General features: G+C 34.1%; 1 protein-coding gene across 1 annotated transcript in view; it reads left to right on the plus strand.

Moving 5' to 3' along the window:
• tweek (transmembrane protein KIAA1109 homolog tweek) overlaps nucleotides 1-13,760 on the plus strand; it is a 371,152-nt gene that overhangs the window by 210,083 nt on the left and 147,309 nt on the right. The window contains exons 30-33 of the mRNA XM_089106227.1: nucleotides 214-399; nucleotides 3,195-3,486; nucleotides 8,836-9,381; nucleotides 11,108-11,227. Of these exons, the coding sequence (XP_088962353.1) occupies nucleotides 214-399; nucleotides 3,195-3,486; nucleotides 8,836-9,381; nucleotides 11,108-11,227 (1,144 nt within the window). The remainder of the gene's footprint in view (nucleotides 1-213; nucleotides 400-3,194; nucleotides 3,487-8,835; nucleotides 9,382-11,107; nucleotides 11,228-13,760) is intronic.

Genomic DNA, 13,760 nt, shown 5'->3' on the forward strand with positions numbered 1-13,760 from the left:
CTTTTATTCTTTTTGTTCGTTTGACTCTGTTTAGTTTGAATCTGTGATATTTAGAATCAATGTATATTTTTACATGACGATGGCTATGGCTGTGATTTTCATAGGTTTTATATGTTTAATATCTTATTATGACAGAAACTGCCGCTGATCGGCATGGCCGTTTTTATGGTGCTTGAAAATAAAATCGTTTTTTATTTATTATTATCTTTTTAGAGTTGACGAGAAGCTAATTCGACAACGAAAAAGTACTAGAACAAGTCAAAAGCAAACGGAAAAATCTCGATATTCTGCTGCTGTCTTTGGGGTTATTAGGTTTGCTCGTGTGCGTCTTCTTGCTACGTTGAGTGGGCTCAAACTGGAAGCAGATCTTTCAAATATTCAATCGTCTTTAAACTACAAGTGAGTTCAATTCCTTCATATGGATAGGGTCAAAGAGGATGGAAAACTTATTACAGCTGAAACTAGCGTTAGTGTAAAAAAAAAAAAATCACCAACGGCGTATTTCATTTGTCGTTCGTGTTCTTTTTTAACCCACCCTAAACTATAAGATACTTGTCGTCAAGTACCTTAAAATGTAGGGGAGGAAATCAAAAAAGAAAGGAAAGCAGAAAGAAAGAAGAAAAGAAAAGAAAGTAGAACTTTGTAGCCTGTAGACAAACGCCTTGCCTTTTCAGACTGGATTGTGAATTAAATGATTATTGAAAAACAAATGCAGATTGACTATTGCTCAGATAGAACGTTCAGCTTTTGTTCTATAAATTTCCAGATTAATTATATTAATCCTACGATCTTCTTTAACATTTCCTCATTTTTCTAATGAAGTTGCCAAGTATTACATGGTTTGTGGTGCCAGTAATTTTTAATTCCCATCTTCTCACGTTAAATCGCTAAAAAGATCTAGCCCTCATAAGTTTTCCATTCTCTTTGGATAGGATGATAGTTCTACAATCAAACTATCATCTAATGAACATTTACTAATTTTATAAATGTATTCTGATGTATAGTTCCTTCAAATACTTCAGAATACTAGACCTAACGCAGTTAGCATCACAGTGTTGGAGAGTGCTTTTAAAAAAATTATGTTGCCGACTCATGTACGCTAGAAAATAATTTGAAGAGAAAATTATGCTGTAATTTCTTTTGATAAGAATTTTTGTGTTTGTGAATGTTTCCGGCAAGCCAAACTACTTTATCCTGAAAGGAATTAACTTCGATGTTTTCGTCAATTTGGTGGGGGGGGTATGGGCATGTACCATCTTGTTTTTGCTCCCCCCCCCCCCAGGTTTTGCAATATGGTTCTGGGGATATTTTTCATTGTGAAAATTAAATAATGAAAAATGACAATTTTCCCCTCCCCTAGATATTGAAAAATTATCTTTACCTCCCCCCTCCCAATTTTATTAAATTGATGCCACTGAATTTTAAATTATATATTGTTGTTATTAATAATAATAATTTCTTTTATTTGTTCTAAATATCCGTCTAGAGCAAATGCACGACCAGCGTTTCTAAAGCTCAGCTGCTTTTTTTCTTTTAAGCTCTGTTTAATATTGTACTACGAGCAGCTAGGCCGAATCCTTGAAACAGCCATATATTAGGCTATATTTTTGACCATGTTATACTATATTAATTTTGCAATATAATTACAGTCATATGTATAATTATTATAATTATTTATGATCATAATTATCGTATTATCATTAATATTATAGATATGATTATATATACATAATGTTATATATTATATAAGTTTTATATTTTTAGATAGTATTTGTGGACTGCCGAACTGTCTACCATTGTCTTTGCTGTATAGTGAATTTGGTCGACTTTTTTTGTTTCTTTCTTAAGAACAAATATTCTGTCACTAATTTTAAATTAATTTGTTAATTTTTACAGATATATTTCAAATTAACAGGTGAGCTGGGGAGCTAAAACAAAATTTTATCTGGACAGGGGCAAGGCCACAAGAAACTCCTTTGTTAATTTCCTTTTCAGATAATTAGTAGCTGTCTTTGAATCTCTTTAGGGGGCTGTAGCCCTCACCCCGGTCGTTGTCTGAGTTACATATATGTTAACCTATGGTATTTTAATAAATTATTCTAGGATAAGCGATACAGACTAGAGCCATTGCTGATGCATAGGGGGTTGAGTCAACATTTCAGTTGTTGAGAAAGTATTCTATCGTTTTGATAAATTAATCCATTTTAAACGCCTATAATTTCATATTTGATTGTTTTGTAGGATTTGTTGGACGAAAATATGACTGAAGGGTGTTTTTCTCTTAACTGTTCATTTTTCTTGACTTAACCTACTATTTAGCGCTGTGGGCCAAACTTTGACGAAAGTGGAAACGGTTAACCATTTGGTCAACAATGTGGCCTCCTGGTATATGTAGGGCGTCTCAAAACTCAACTGGCACCCTTCCAGATAATGAAAATATATTCAGCAGAATGGGCTGTTGCATCGCTTCAAAAAACTACTGTTCTTGGATAAAGATCTGACATTGCGCAATTACGGTATTTTACCATTCAATCACCTCCACCGGAGATTTTTTCCCCTTGCGCCAAAGGTCTGTCAAGGCATGAAGACAGACATGTAGGTACACTGTTCGTCTTCAATTCATGATGGCGGGAAATGACTGGAAAAGTGCTATTGAAAAGCAGTTTTTTTTTTATGGTGCATCAACCACTAACTGTCTTCCTGATACAATGAACCCATCCAATCGAACTGTTGATTTCGTCCAGTGAAGGTTAACTAGATGTATAAAACACTGTTTTTAATACTGGATAAAGAACTGGAAGTATATCGGGAACTTGAAATGTGACTGGTACCGCAGGGTATGGTATTATAAAATGAACATTTGGAGAAAAAGAAACTTGCATGTAAACCAAGTATTTCTAAATTAAAAGTTGAAACTAAAAACCAAAAGACTTATCTTCTTTTTTAGATACTTTGTAACGCCAGGGGTCTTGATCCTTGATCCTAATCCTTTGACCAGCTTAATCTTTTGCTTTTTACATCTATTGATTTGAACCTTTGCTTTGAGAGATCAACAGATGGTTTTGATGGAGGATTACCCTTAGGAAGTCAGTTCTAGCTTAATAAATTCACTTTGGTAATCGTTAAAGGCTAATTATCTCCATATAAATTGTTTTAATTCATTTTTATTTCTACATTTATTCCAACTATTCTAGACAAGGGCTTCCTACGACACTGCAAAAGCCAGACATTGAAAACTCTCTCAGCTGTCACTTAGGCCAAGCAATGATTGTTTTATTGGAGGGCATTGCACCAAATCAGCAAACGGTTGTCAAATTCACGGTTGGAAAATCTCAAGGCTTGTATTCTGTGCAGTCAAAGAGTAGTGATGATTTAAATTCAGCCTTGTTGTCAGTAGGCCTTATATCTGTCGATATTCCTCAACACCCAGCCGTTTTGCATGGCATGATGACCAGAGGAACCAAAGAGTTGTCAACGACATTGCAGGTATCAACAAAACTTTTGTAAATACGTTTTAACGGTTATAGATACTGTATGTGTAGCTTAGTGGCTAGTATCCGCACGTCCGTTGAATATGGAAAATGTCGGTGCTGAGCTCTTACTCGTGCACTTTTGTACTTGTCAAAAAAGGTACATTGTGTTCCCTTAATTTTAGATTAATGAATATTTTATTATCTAATTAAGATATGTTCTGTTGCTAATTCTAAGTCATCCACAACCCGCGCATGACCTTTCTATTACCTTTAAAAAAGGAATTTTTTAAAACTAGCTTTTGGTGATGAGCGTTTAAATTTAAGAATATAGAATATTCGGAAGACAGATAAAAAGGAGGGTTTTTCTAAAGACAATGAGTAAAATATATTATAAAGCCTAAGCGAACATTTTGGCTATAAAACTGAAAGCCGTCTTCAGCGAAATATAATGTAAAACATAGAAAAGAAACTAACCCACCCAAAAAACTCATTGATAAGATATTTGGAAGATATTAATTCATGTCTGGAGAGAGGCATGAATCTTTACTATTAAAACTGCACAACTGTATACTGACAAATATTACTAGTATTAGAACTTGTTACAGTACTGATCACTTACCAACTGAATTGGTTGCTATGATGGCTTACTAAATTACTAAATTAATTCCTTTATGGAATAATAAGGATGTGTCTAGACATGATATATATATATATATATATATATATATATATATATATATATATATATATATATATATATATATATATATATATATATATATATATATATATATATATATATATATATATATATATATATATATATATATATATATATATATATATATATATATATATATATATATATATATATATATATATATATATATATATATATATATATATATATATATATATATATATATATATATATATATATATATATATATATATATATATATATATATATATATATATATATATATATATATAGGATCAGTACTGTAACAAGTTCTAATACTAGTAATATTTGTCAGTATACAGTTGTGCAGTTTTAATAGTAAAGACTCATGCCTCTCTCCAGACATGAATTAATATCTTCCAAATAAATTAGTAGAGAAAAAACAAAAATCCGACGTTCTTTATCAATTTCGATATCTTACCGGTCCTTTTCATACTTAAAAAAATGTCTATTTCGCTTGCCAACCCCCCCCCCCCCCCATCCAAGGGTTTCTTCCCCGATCCCACTAAAGAAAGAAATTTTCGTGTATTTGCACATATGCGCTTGTCCTGACAAAAAAAAAATAAACGCATGAAGATATCGCCTTTTTCATTTAAAATTAATTAAAAAAACTGTTTCCACAAAATAAGTTTTTCAAATAAAAGTAAAGAACTCCATTACACCAAAAATGAAATCAGCATCGATAAATAAATGAAACCCAAAACGAACAGAAATTACAATAAATAACCGAGTCAAACTCAAAACGAGCAGAAATTAACATGAGTAGGGCTCAAAACATAATTTGCACTATATTGAAAAAATATAAATGTTTTTACTTTTATAACTTTAATAAATCAAGTAATATTAACATTTTGATTACTAAATATCAGTATATGTATATTAAACTGACAATGCACATTCATTTTTTTTCTTTTTTCAGTAAAGTGCAAATTATGTTCTGGCCTTAGGAAGGCATAGGGGTTTTGATCCCTAGTCATGTTAATTTCTGCTCGTTTTGAGTTTGACTCGGTTATTTATTGTAATTTCTGTTCGTTTTGGGTTTCATTTATTTATCGATGCTGATTTGTGGTTTGTTTCACGCTTGGTAGATTATTTGATTTTATTTTCGCTTATTTTTTGTTTAATGGAGTTCTTTACTTTTCTTTGAAAAACTTATTTTGTGGAAAAGTTTTTTTAATTAATTTCTGTTCGTTTTATATTGAGATAGTCTTTTCAGGGAAAAAGAAAATAATGCTTTAAATCATTTAGTTTTTTATAGAGTTTATAGTTTGGCCTGCTATTTGTATGCTGGAGAAAAATTTTCAGCAATTTTAATAACATACACCCTTTTAAAAATCTGGAAACAAATAGTAATGTTTAATTTAGTTTCATTCCTCCTCTAGTTTACTTGAAATAGAAAACTTGATACAATTTGCAAAAAAAATCTGTTTACTTTCTTTGATAGCTTGGATAAAGTTACGGTATTTTGATTTGGTTAAATTTTAAGAGCAGAAGTAGCCCCGAAAGTTTGAACATAATACCCTCAGTCGTTCTTGGGATACTGCTGAGATGCCTTGTTGGGAATTAGCATTAACACAGTGCATTTTGATTTAATCCTAAGGCAACACTTTGCTTTTTAAAAATAATGGGCAAATGGGTGGGTGGGCGGGGGAGGGGGACTAGTTGCCCTGCAATCACTTTTGACTATTAAAAAGGGCATTAGCCCTTTTTATTTTCAATTGAATGAGCCCTTATGTGAAGTTCCTACCGCAACCCCGTCGATACGGAGTGCCCTGGTCTAAAAAAAATAAATAAATAATAATAATAATACATTGTACTTACATCGATCTTTACTATAAAAATGTCAAGCCTTCCAATCACTTTCGACTATTCAAAATGGCGCTGGCCCTTTCAATTTCCAATTGAATGAGCCCTTTTTGAGTTTCTCCGACAACGCTTTCTGTAAACACCATATATGCCCCCAGGGCATAAATTACAACCCTTGCCCTGAGGGCTGTGATGGGGGTGTCATCCTCAAAGACTTAATATCCAAAACTTTCAACTATGTTGAAAAACTGCTATCCCAAAATTTTGAGTGTATGTGTTTGGGGAAATGGTGGGGGTGAGAGGGGCGTTATTTGCTCTCTAATGACTTTCAACTACTAAAAAAGGCACTATCCCTTCTAATTTCCAATCGAATTAGCCCTTTTTGAAGTTTTTACAACATCACTATCTATAAAAACTTTATATGCCCCCAGGGCATAACTTACAACCCTTGCCCCGAGGGCTCTAAGGAAAAGGTGGGCGTGAGATGGGAGTTAGTTGCCCTCAAATCACATTCGACTGTTAAAAGGGGCACTAGCCGTTTCAATTTCCAATCGAATGATTCCTTTTTGAAGTTTCTACAACAACGCTTTCTATAAAAAAAAACTTATATGCCCCCAGGGCATAACTTATAACCCTTGCCCTGAGGGCTGTGGGGGAAGTATCATTCAAAAAGATATATTTTCCGGACCTTACGACTACGTGGAACAAAATGGCTATCTCAAAATTTTGATTGGATGTGTTTGGGGAAATGATCGGTGTGAGAGGTGTGTTAGTTATCCTCCAATCACTTTCGAATATTAAAAAAGGCACAAGCCCTTCTAATTTCCAATCGAATGAGCCCCTTTTGATGTTTCTACAACATCACTATCTCAAAACCTTAAATACCCCTAGGACATAACTTACAACCCTTGCCCCGAGGGCTCTAAGGAAAAGGTGGGCGTGAGATGGCGTGAGGTGGGCGTGACTTTGGACAAAGTGGTTATCTTAAAATTTTGTTTGGATGTATTTGGATAAATGGTGGGTGTGGAAGGGGTGTTAGTTGCCTTCCAATCACTTTCGACTATTAAAAAGGGCACTAGCCATTTCAATTTCCAATCAAATGAGCCCTTTTTGAAGTTTCTATGACAACGCTTTCCAAAAACAAACCTTATATGCCCCCAGGGCATAACTTACAACCCTTTCTCTGAGGGCTGTAGGGGGGGGGGGGTTGTCATCCTCAAAGACATAATTTCTAGAACTTTCAACTATGTTGAACAAAATGGCAATCTCAAAATTTTAATTGGATGTGTTTGGGGTGGGCGTGAGAGGGGGGTTAGTTGCCCTCAAATCAATTTCGACAATAAAAAAGGCACTAGCCTTTTGAATTTCCAAACGAACGAGCTTTTTTTGAAGTTTCTACGACAACGCTTCATATAAAAACCTTATATGCCCCCATGGCATAACTTAAAACCCTTGCCCTGAGGGCTGTGGAGGAGTGTCCTCCTCAAAAAGATAATTTCTATCTGGAAATCAACTTTGCTGAGCAAAATGGCTATCTCAAAATTTTGAATGGATGTGTTCGGGGAAAATGTGGGGTGAGAGGAGGGTTAATTGCCCTCAAATCACTTTCGACTATTAAAAAGGGCATTAGCCCTTTGAATTTCCAATCGAATTAGCCCTTTTTCAAGTTTCTACGACAAAGCTTTTAATAAAAATCTTTTATGCCCCCATTGCATAGCTTACAACCCCTACCCTGAGGGCTGTGGGGGGGGAGTGCCATCCCCAAAGATAATTTCCGGACCTTTGAATTACTTTGAACAAAATGGCTATCTCAAAATTTTGATTGGATGTGTTTGGATAAATAGTGGGCGTGGAAGTTAGTTGCCTTCCAATCCCTTTCGAGTATTAAAAAGGGCACTAGCCATTTCAATTTCCAACCAAATGAGCCCTTTCTGAAGTTTCTACGACAACGCTTGCTATAAATAGCTTATATGCCCCCAGGGCATAACTTACAACCCTTCCCCTGAGGGCTATGGGGGGTTGTCATCCTCAAAGACCTAATATCCAGAACTTTGGGGAAACTCTGGGGATGTGTTTGGGGAAAAGGTGGGCGTGAGAGGGGGTTTAGTTGCCCTCCAATCACTGTCAACTATAAAAAAAGGGCACTAGCCCTTTAAATTTCCAATCGAATGAGCCTTTTTTGAAGTTTCTACGACAAAGCTTTCTATAAAAACCTTATATGCCCCAAAGGCATAACTTACAACCCTTGCCCTGAGGGCTGTAGGGGGAGTGTCCTCCTCAAAAGATAATTTATATTTGGAACTCAACTACGCTGAACAAAATGGCTATCTCAAAATTTTGATTGGATGTGTTTGGGGAAATGGTGGGTATGGAAGGGGTGTTAGTTGCCTTCCAATCACTTTCGACTACTGAAAAGGGCCCAAGCCACTCCAATTACCGATCGAATGAGCCCTTTTTGAAGTTTCTACGACAACTCCTTCGATACAAAGTGCCCTGGTCTAAAGAAAAAATAAATAAATAATACATTGTGCCAACATCGTTCTTTACTTAAGCAGCACTATTGCGCTGCCTTTGATATAACATCTGCTCTTTTTCGGGGGGGGGGGGGGCTTGAAAGCCCCAAATGAAATAAAAAAAATTATTTCAATAGAAAACGAAGATTTTTTTCGTTGACAAAATGCCCGTTCCTTAAAGATGAAATGGTAATTGAACGATATTTCAATAATAGTTTATTACCTTTATATAATTACTTGGAATGTGGCCTTGTATTTAGTCACTAAGGAATAAAGCCAACATATTAATTTTATTTTTTAGGAATTCAGAAATAACAGAATTAGTAGCCGCTCTACAAGAACGACATCTGATGACGTACCTAACTTCCAAAAACCATCACCATTCCCCGAAAAACGAATTGGATCAACTCTGCGTTATCTCCCTGAAACAGACTTCTTCCAACCACTTGCAATCCAATTTTCTATAATCGTCGAACGAATTGTGGTATCGGCTGCACTTTTACCATCTTTGGAAGCTGAATACCAAATGGAGTCGCTTGTCAGCTCTGGAGTGACTGGTTCAAAAGCAAAATTCACACTGGACTTAAATAAGCATTCCTTAAGTTTTAATACTAAACTAGAATCATCACGACAAATTCCACCCTCGGCTTGTATATCTTTGCCGTCTATACATGGAGAGGCGGAATACTTGCAGGAAGCCGTTTCCTCTGATAAGTCACTAGAGAGTAAGATGGTTCTTCGAAAAGGTGGCTATATTAAAGCCACTGCTGACATCGGAATCCTGGAGCATAGCTTGACTACTGACCTTCTGAATCATTTAGTACTTGTTCAAAAAGTTTTCATGCAGGTGTGTTTTTTTATTTACCTTTAAAAATCCTCATATAAAGTTATAATTACAAAATATATTTTCATGCAGGTGGGTTTTTTGTTTTACCTTTAAAAATCCACGTATAAAGTTATAATTATGAAATATATTTTCCTGTGGGTGTGTTTTTTGTTTTACCTTTAAAAATCCGCGTATAAAATTATAATTATGAAATATATTTTCCTGCGGGTGTGTTTTTTGTTTTACCTTTAAAAATCCGCGTATAAAGTTATAATTATGAAATATATTTTCCTGCGGGTGTGTTTTTTGTTTTACCTTTAAAAATCCGCGTATAAAGTTATAATTATAAAATATATTTTCATGCAGGTGTGTTTTTTGTTTTACCTTTAAAATCCGCATATAAAGTTATTAGTGCTTCCTTTGTGGCTCCATTGGAATCAACTCGAGCGCGGGCATTTCAGTTGGGAAATAGGGGAAGGTGAAAGGAAATAAAAATTTAACTTTTCTCTTTCTCCATTCTCTACTATCCATACAATTTGACCAGGAAATAAGTTAAATGTGAAAAATTGCACATAAGAAGGGATAAATTATAATTCTTTGGCTTTTTTTACAATCATCAAGAAAACTGTTGGATATTTAATTTATTGACAAGTTTGTGGTTTTAGTCGACAAGATATCCTTATTTTCTCGAAAGAAACAGCTCATTCTTTGTGGAATTTCAAACATCTTTCCTAATTTTTTATACAGTGCAATGGTGCCATTTTCTTTTTTTTTTTTTATTGGCATTTTTTTTTTTTTTTTTGCTAGAATTGAATCTGGTACTTCTAAGGGGGTTACCCAAGAGTAATGTAGTTCTAAATGGGATGCAGGACTTGGATCTTAGAGTAAAGGGTACCAAAGGTGTATTATTTTTACATTCTTTATGCTGCAAAAGTAATTCCATTGCAGGTAATTTTGCTTCAGGAAATGCCAAGAATATTTTCTGTTTAATTAAAATTATTTAATTAAAATTAGAAGAAAAATTGAAATTCCTTAAATTTGTAAATTCAGAGCCAATATCGGTGCTTCACAGATGATTCAACTTTGTTCGGCTTTTTTGTAAGTCATTTTAGTTCTTTGTTGTTGTTTTTGAGTTTTTAAGATTTTGTTGTTGTTGTTTTTCTACTAAAGTCACATTGTTTTTAAATTTTGACTTTTTTTGCTTGTGTGTTTTCCCTATTGCAACTATTGCAAATGCTAAGCCGCCTTGTTGTCTTTAAGGGTAAAATTTGAAGTTTTTGCATAATAACTTTCCTTTTTAAATTCTTATAGCGTGAATTTGTGTTTATTTTATTATTACTTTATTAATTGATATTGTCTGAGTTAAGAGAACAGGCATTAGAAAAAATACATATATTTTGAATGAAATGAGACAGTAGGAAACAGATCAACCGTACATGATCAGCTTCACAGAGCATGTTAAATAATACCTTTTGGAATATAAACCGCTGAAGTTGAAAATTAAAGAAAACGTATTTTAAGCAAAACCAAAATAATCAACAATATATATTACAAAATTAATATAAAAAGTGCTCATATCCAAATAAACAAATAGTTTCACTTTGAAGTGCCGAAAAGCAGCACAAGTTTACCTTTTCTTAGACCGCTGGAATCTCTAGCGCTGGAGGGTTGTATTCTTTACTTTTCTGTATTTTGAATTTACTTTGTGTAAAGAGATATTAAAACTAATGCTCATACTTTCTTGTAGGAGATAAATGAAGTCTTACAGAAAGTGTCTGGTGGTGACAAGCTTGTTCCTATTTGGGAAGAAGAGGTGGATCTTTCGTCATCGAAACGTCTCTTGTATACACTGACTATTCATATGAAGGTAGTCATTTACTTATTACGAAAGTCAAACCTTTTTCCATCGAACGGACTAATTTGTCTTTTATTTAGTGGTACCGAAATGTTTCATAATCTTTATATTAAGAATATATATCTAGATTCCAAATTTTCTAGATTTTGTCAAAATATTTTGATACTTCTGAGATTTGCTCCTGGGTAGCTAGGTCCTGAAGTAATTTCAATGCCGTATCAAACTATTCGAATTTCTATCAGACCTATGACAAAGCACATTAAAGCCTATTGGATTGTTTGTGTACTTTGCCATTGGTTTGAATTCAGCATCAAACTAATTGGGAAATTTTTTGGAGCACCTCAATGCATCATATTTTAAGTGTATTCTCACCGTTATCCAAAAAATAGATAAATAAATAGGTAAATTTATTAAGAAATTAGTTGAGTAATAAATATAAACAATAAAGTAAATGTGTACCCTTCAAGGCTCTAGGGCAGAGAATGCAGGAAGAAAGAAAAGAAAAAAATAAACATGCAGATTAAAAAAAAAATCACACACTAGAAATAGAATTTGAAGAACAGCGACCCACCTATAACTATTCCCCGAAGCCAAACCAAAACATAGTGACACGTGCAATAAACAACACGGATGTATATTTCCATTTTTTCCAAGGGGCAATAAGGAATTTGAAAAAAATTACTCTTTGTGATGGCACCAAATGAGTTACAATTTTTAGCGGACTCAGACAGAGTATTCCAGACAGCACGAGTGGCAGTCAGGGGATTGAAGCTGAATCCGACTGATGGAATGAATGGAGTTCGATTGTTGCCCGAATTCTGAACATGATATATAGAATGATTAAAGACAACAGATGGGCTAGGTCTAAAGGCCGCAGGAATATCACTGTGTAGTTAAAGAAATATGAAATACGCACACAAAAGAATATGAAGAGTCTGTAGATCAAGTAACAGCTTATTAGGACAACTATTTGTTTCAAGGATATGGGCCCCTCACTTCATCCTATACCTTAGAGAGCGGTATCCGAAATGAAGAAAAACTTGTCATAGCAGGACAATAAGAGATATAAGATTGAATTAAACAGTGAAACAACATTTTTAGAATCAATATAGAAATAATGTATTTGAGCTTCGTAGGAATTCTAAGATTCCAGGATATCTTCGTATTAACTAGACTAATGTGATACATGGAGGAGAGATTCGCATGTCATCGCGAAGAATACCTAGGAACCGGACATACTGATCCCTAGGTTTACTGAGAGAACCCTTGAAAGATGAATTTCAGATAGTTTCGAGCGACTCAGAGAAATTCGTGTGAAAATCAGGAAGCACTCTGAATCAGGAAAATAAAATCAGGAATCACTTAGCAACATCTATTGCAAGGCAATTAGCATTGAACCGTGGAATTACTCTCTTAAACAAAACAGTCAATTTGAAATGTATATACTGAAATTAGGTAATATATTGAAATGAGGCTTATATTGAAATGAGATAATTTAGAAAGTATATCAAATTTGGTGGTTCATCAAATCGAACACTTGTCGAACGTTCAAAATTTAGCAACAAGCTTTATAATGCTAAATCTTTCCGCTTAAGTATATTAGTAGAAGAAAAATCCAAAAAGCGAAGAACTGCTACCTCTTTTGATATCACAACAAACAATCCCTGGATTGTTGTAGTTCCCTTACATGTTTGCCCAATCTTTTCCAATTACAATTGCCGAAAAGCCATTTTTTTGCTAATAAACCATTCCACGGCAGACTAAATCGTTATTAATAAGTACGATTGCTGAGCATAAGGTAGAAAACAATATAAAACTCTGTACAGGAGATTCTTCCATGTAAATGATAAAACCTATAATAAACAAAAATTAAATGAAACAAATACTTTCCCAAGTTCTATCAATTAAGGTCATTCAATTAAAGTTCTCTACTTGCACGTGTGTATCTCGATACCTTGTTTGTATTTAGAATATAATATAAAACTTTATACAAGAGATTTTTCCATGTAAACGATAAGAGTTATTACAAACAAAAAATAAAATGAAACAAGTATGTTCCCCAGTTCTATCAATTAAGGCCATTCAATCAAGTTCTCTACTTGCATGTTTGTATTTTAGTGCCTAAGAAATATATCCCTATTACCATTAAAAGATTAAATGCTATCAATAAGGAATCATTAGAAAGTTACAACTAGCTTTAATGAATTTCTTCAAGGTGCACGTAGGCAGGAGGGGGGTGGTGGCTGGCTCTGTTCTCTTTTCAGAAAGCCTGTGACCTAATAGTCCAGTAAAAGTACGGAGAAAAGAGGGTCGACCCGGCCAAAATTGCAACAAAAGGTTTTTTTACACCAAAATGTTCAGAAGAAATCGCTGAAAAACATCCAAAATCCGCTAAAATCGCCCGCCGGGAAAACCTTCTGGGGATGCTTAAAGGGAGTGGAAGGGGCGAAAAAATAGTTTTCTTCAGTTTTGACATTTAGGAAGCTTTTTTTACACTAACATGTTCAGAAAAAATTGATAAACAACATATTCAAAATCCGCTAAA

Source organism: Artemia sp. Qi Xiang Cuo, chromosome 20 (genome assembly GCF_049724085.1).
Source record: "Artemia sp. Qi Xiang Cuo chromosome 20, ASM4972408v1, whole genome shotgun sequence".
Taxonomy (NCBI): Eukaryota; Metazoa; Arthropoda; class Branchiopoda; order Anostraca; family Artemiidae; genus Artemia; species Artemia sp. Qi Xiang Cuo.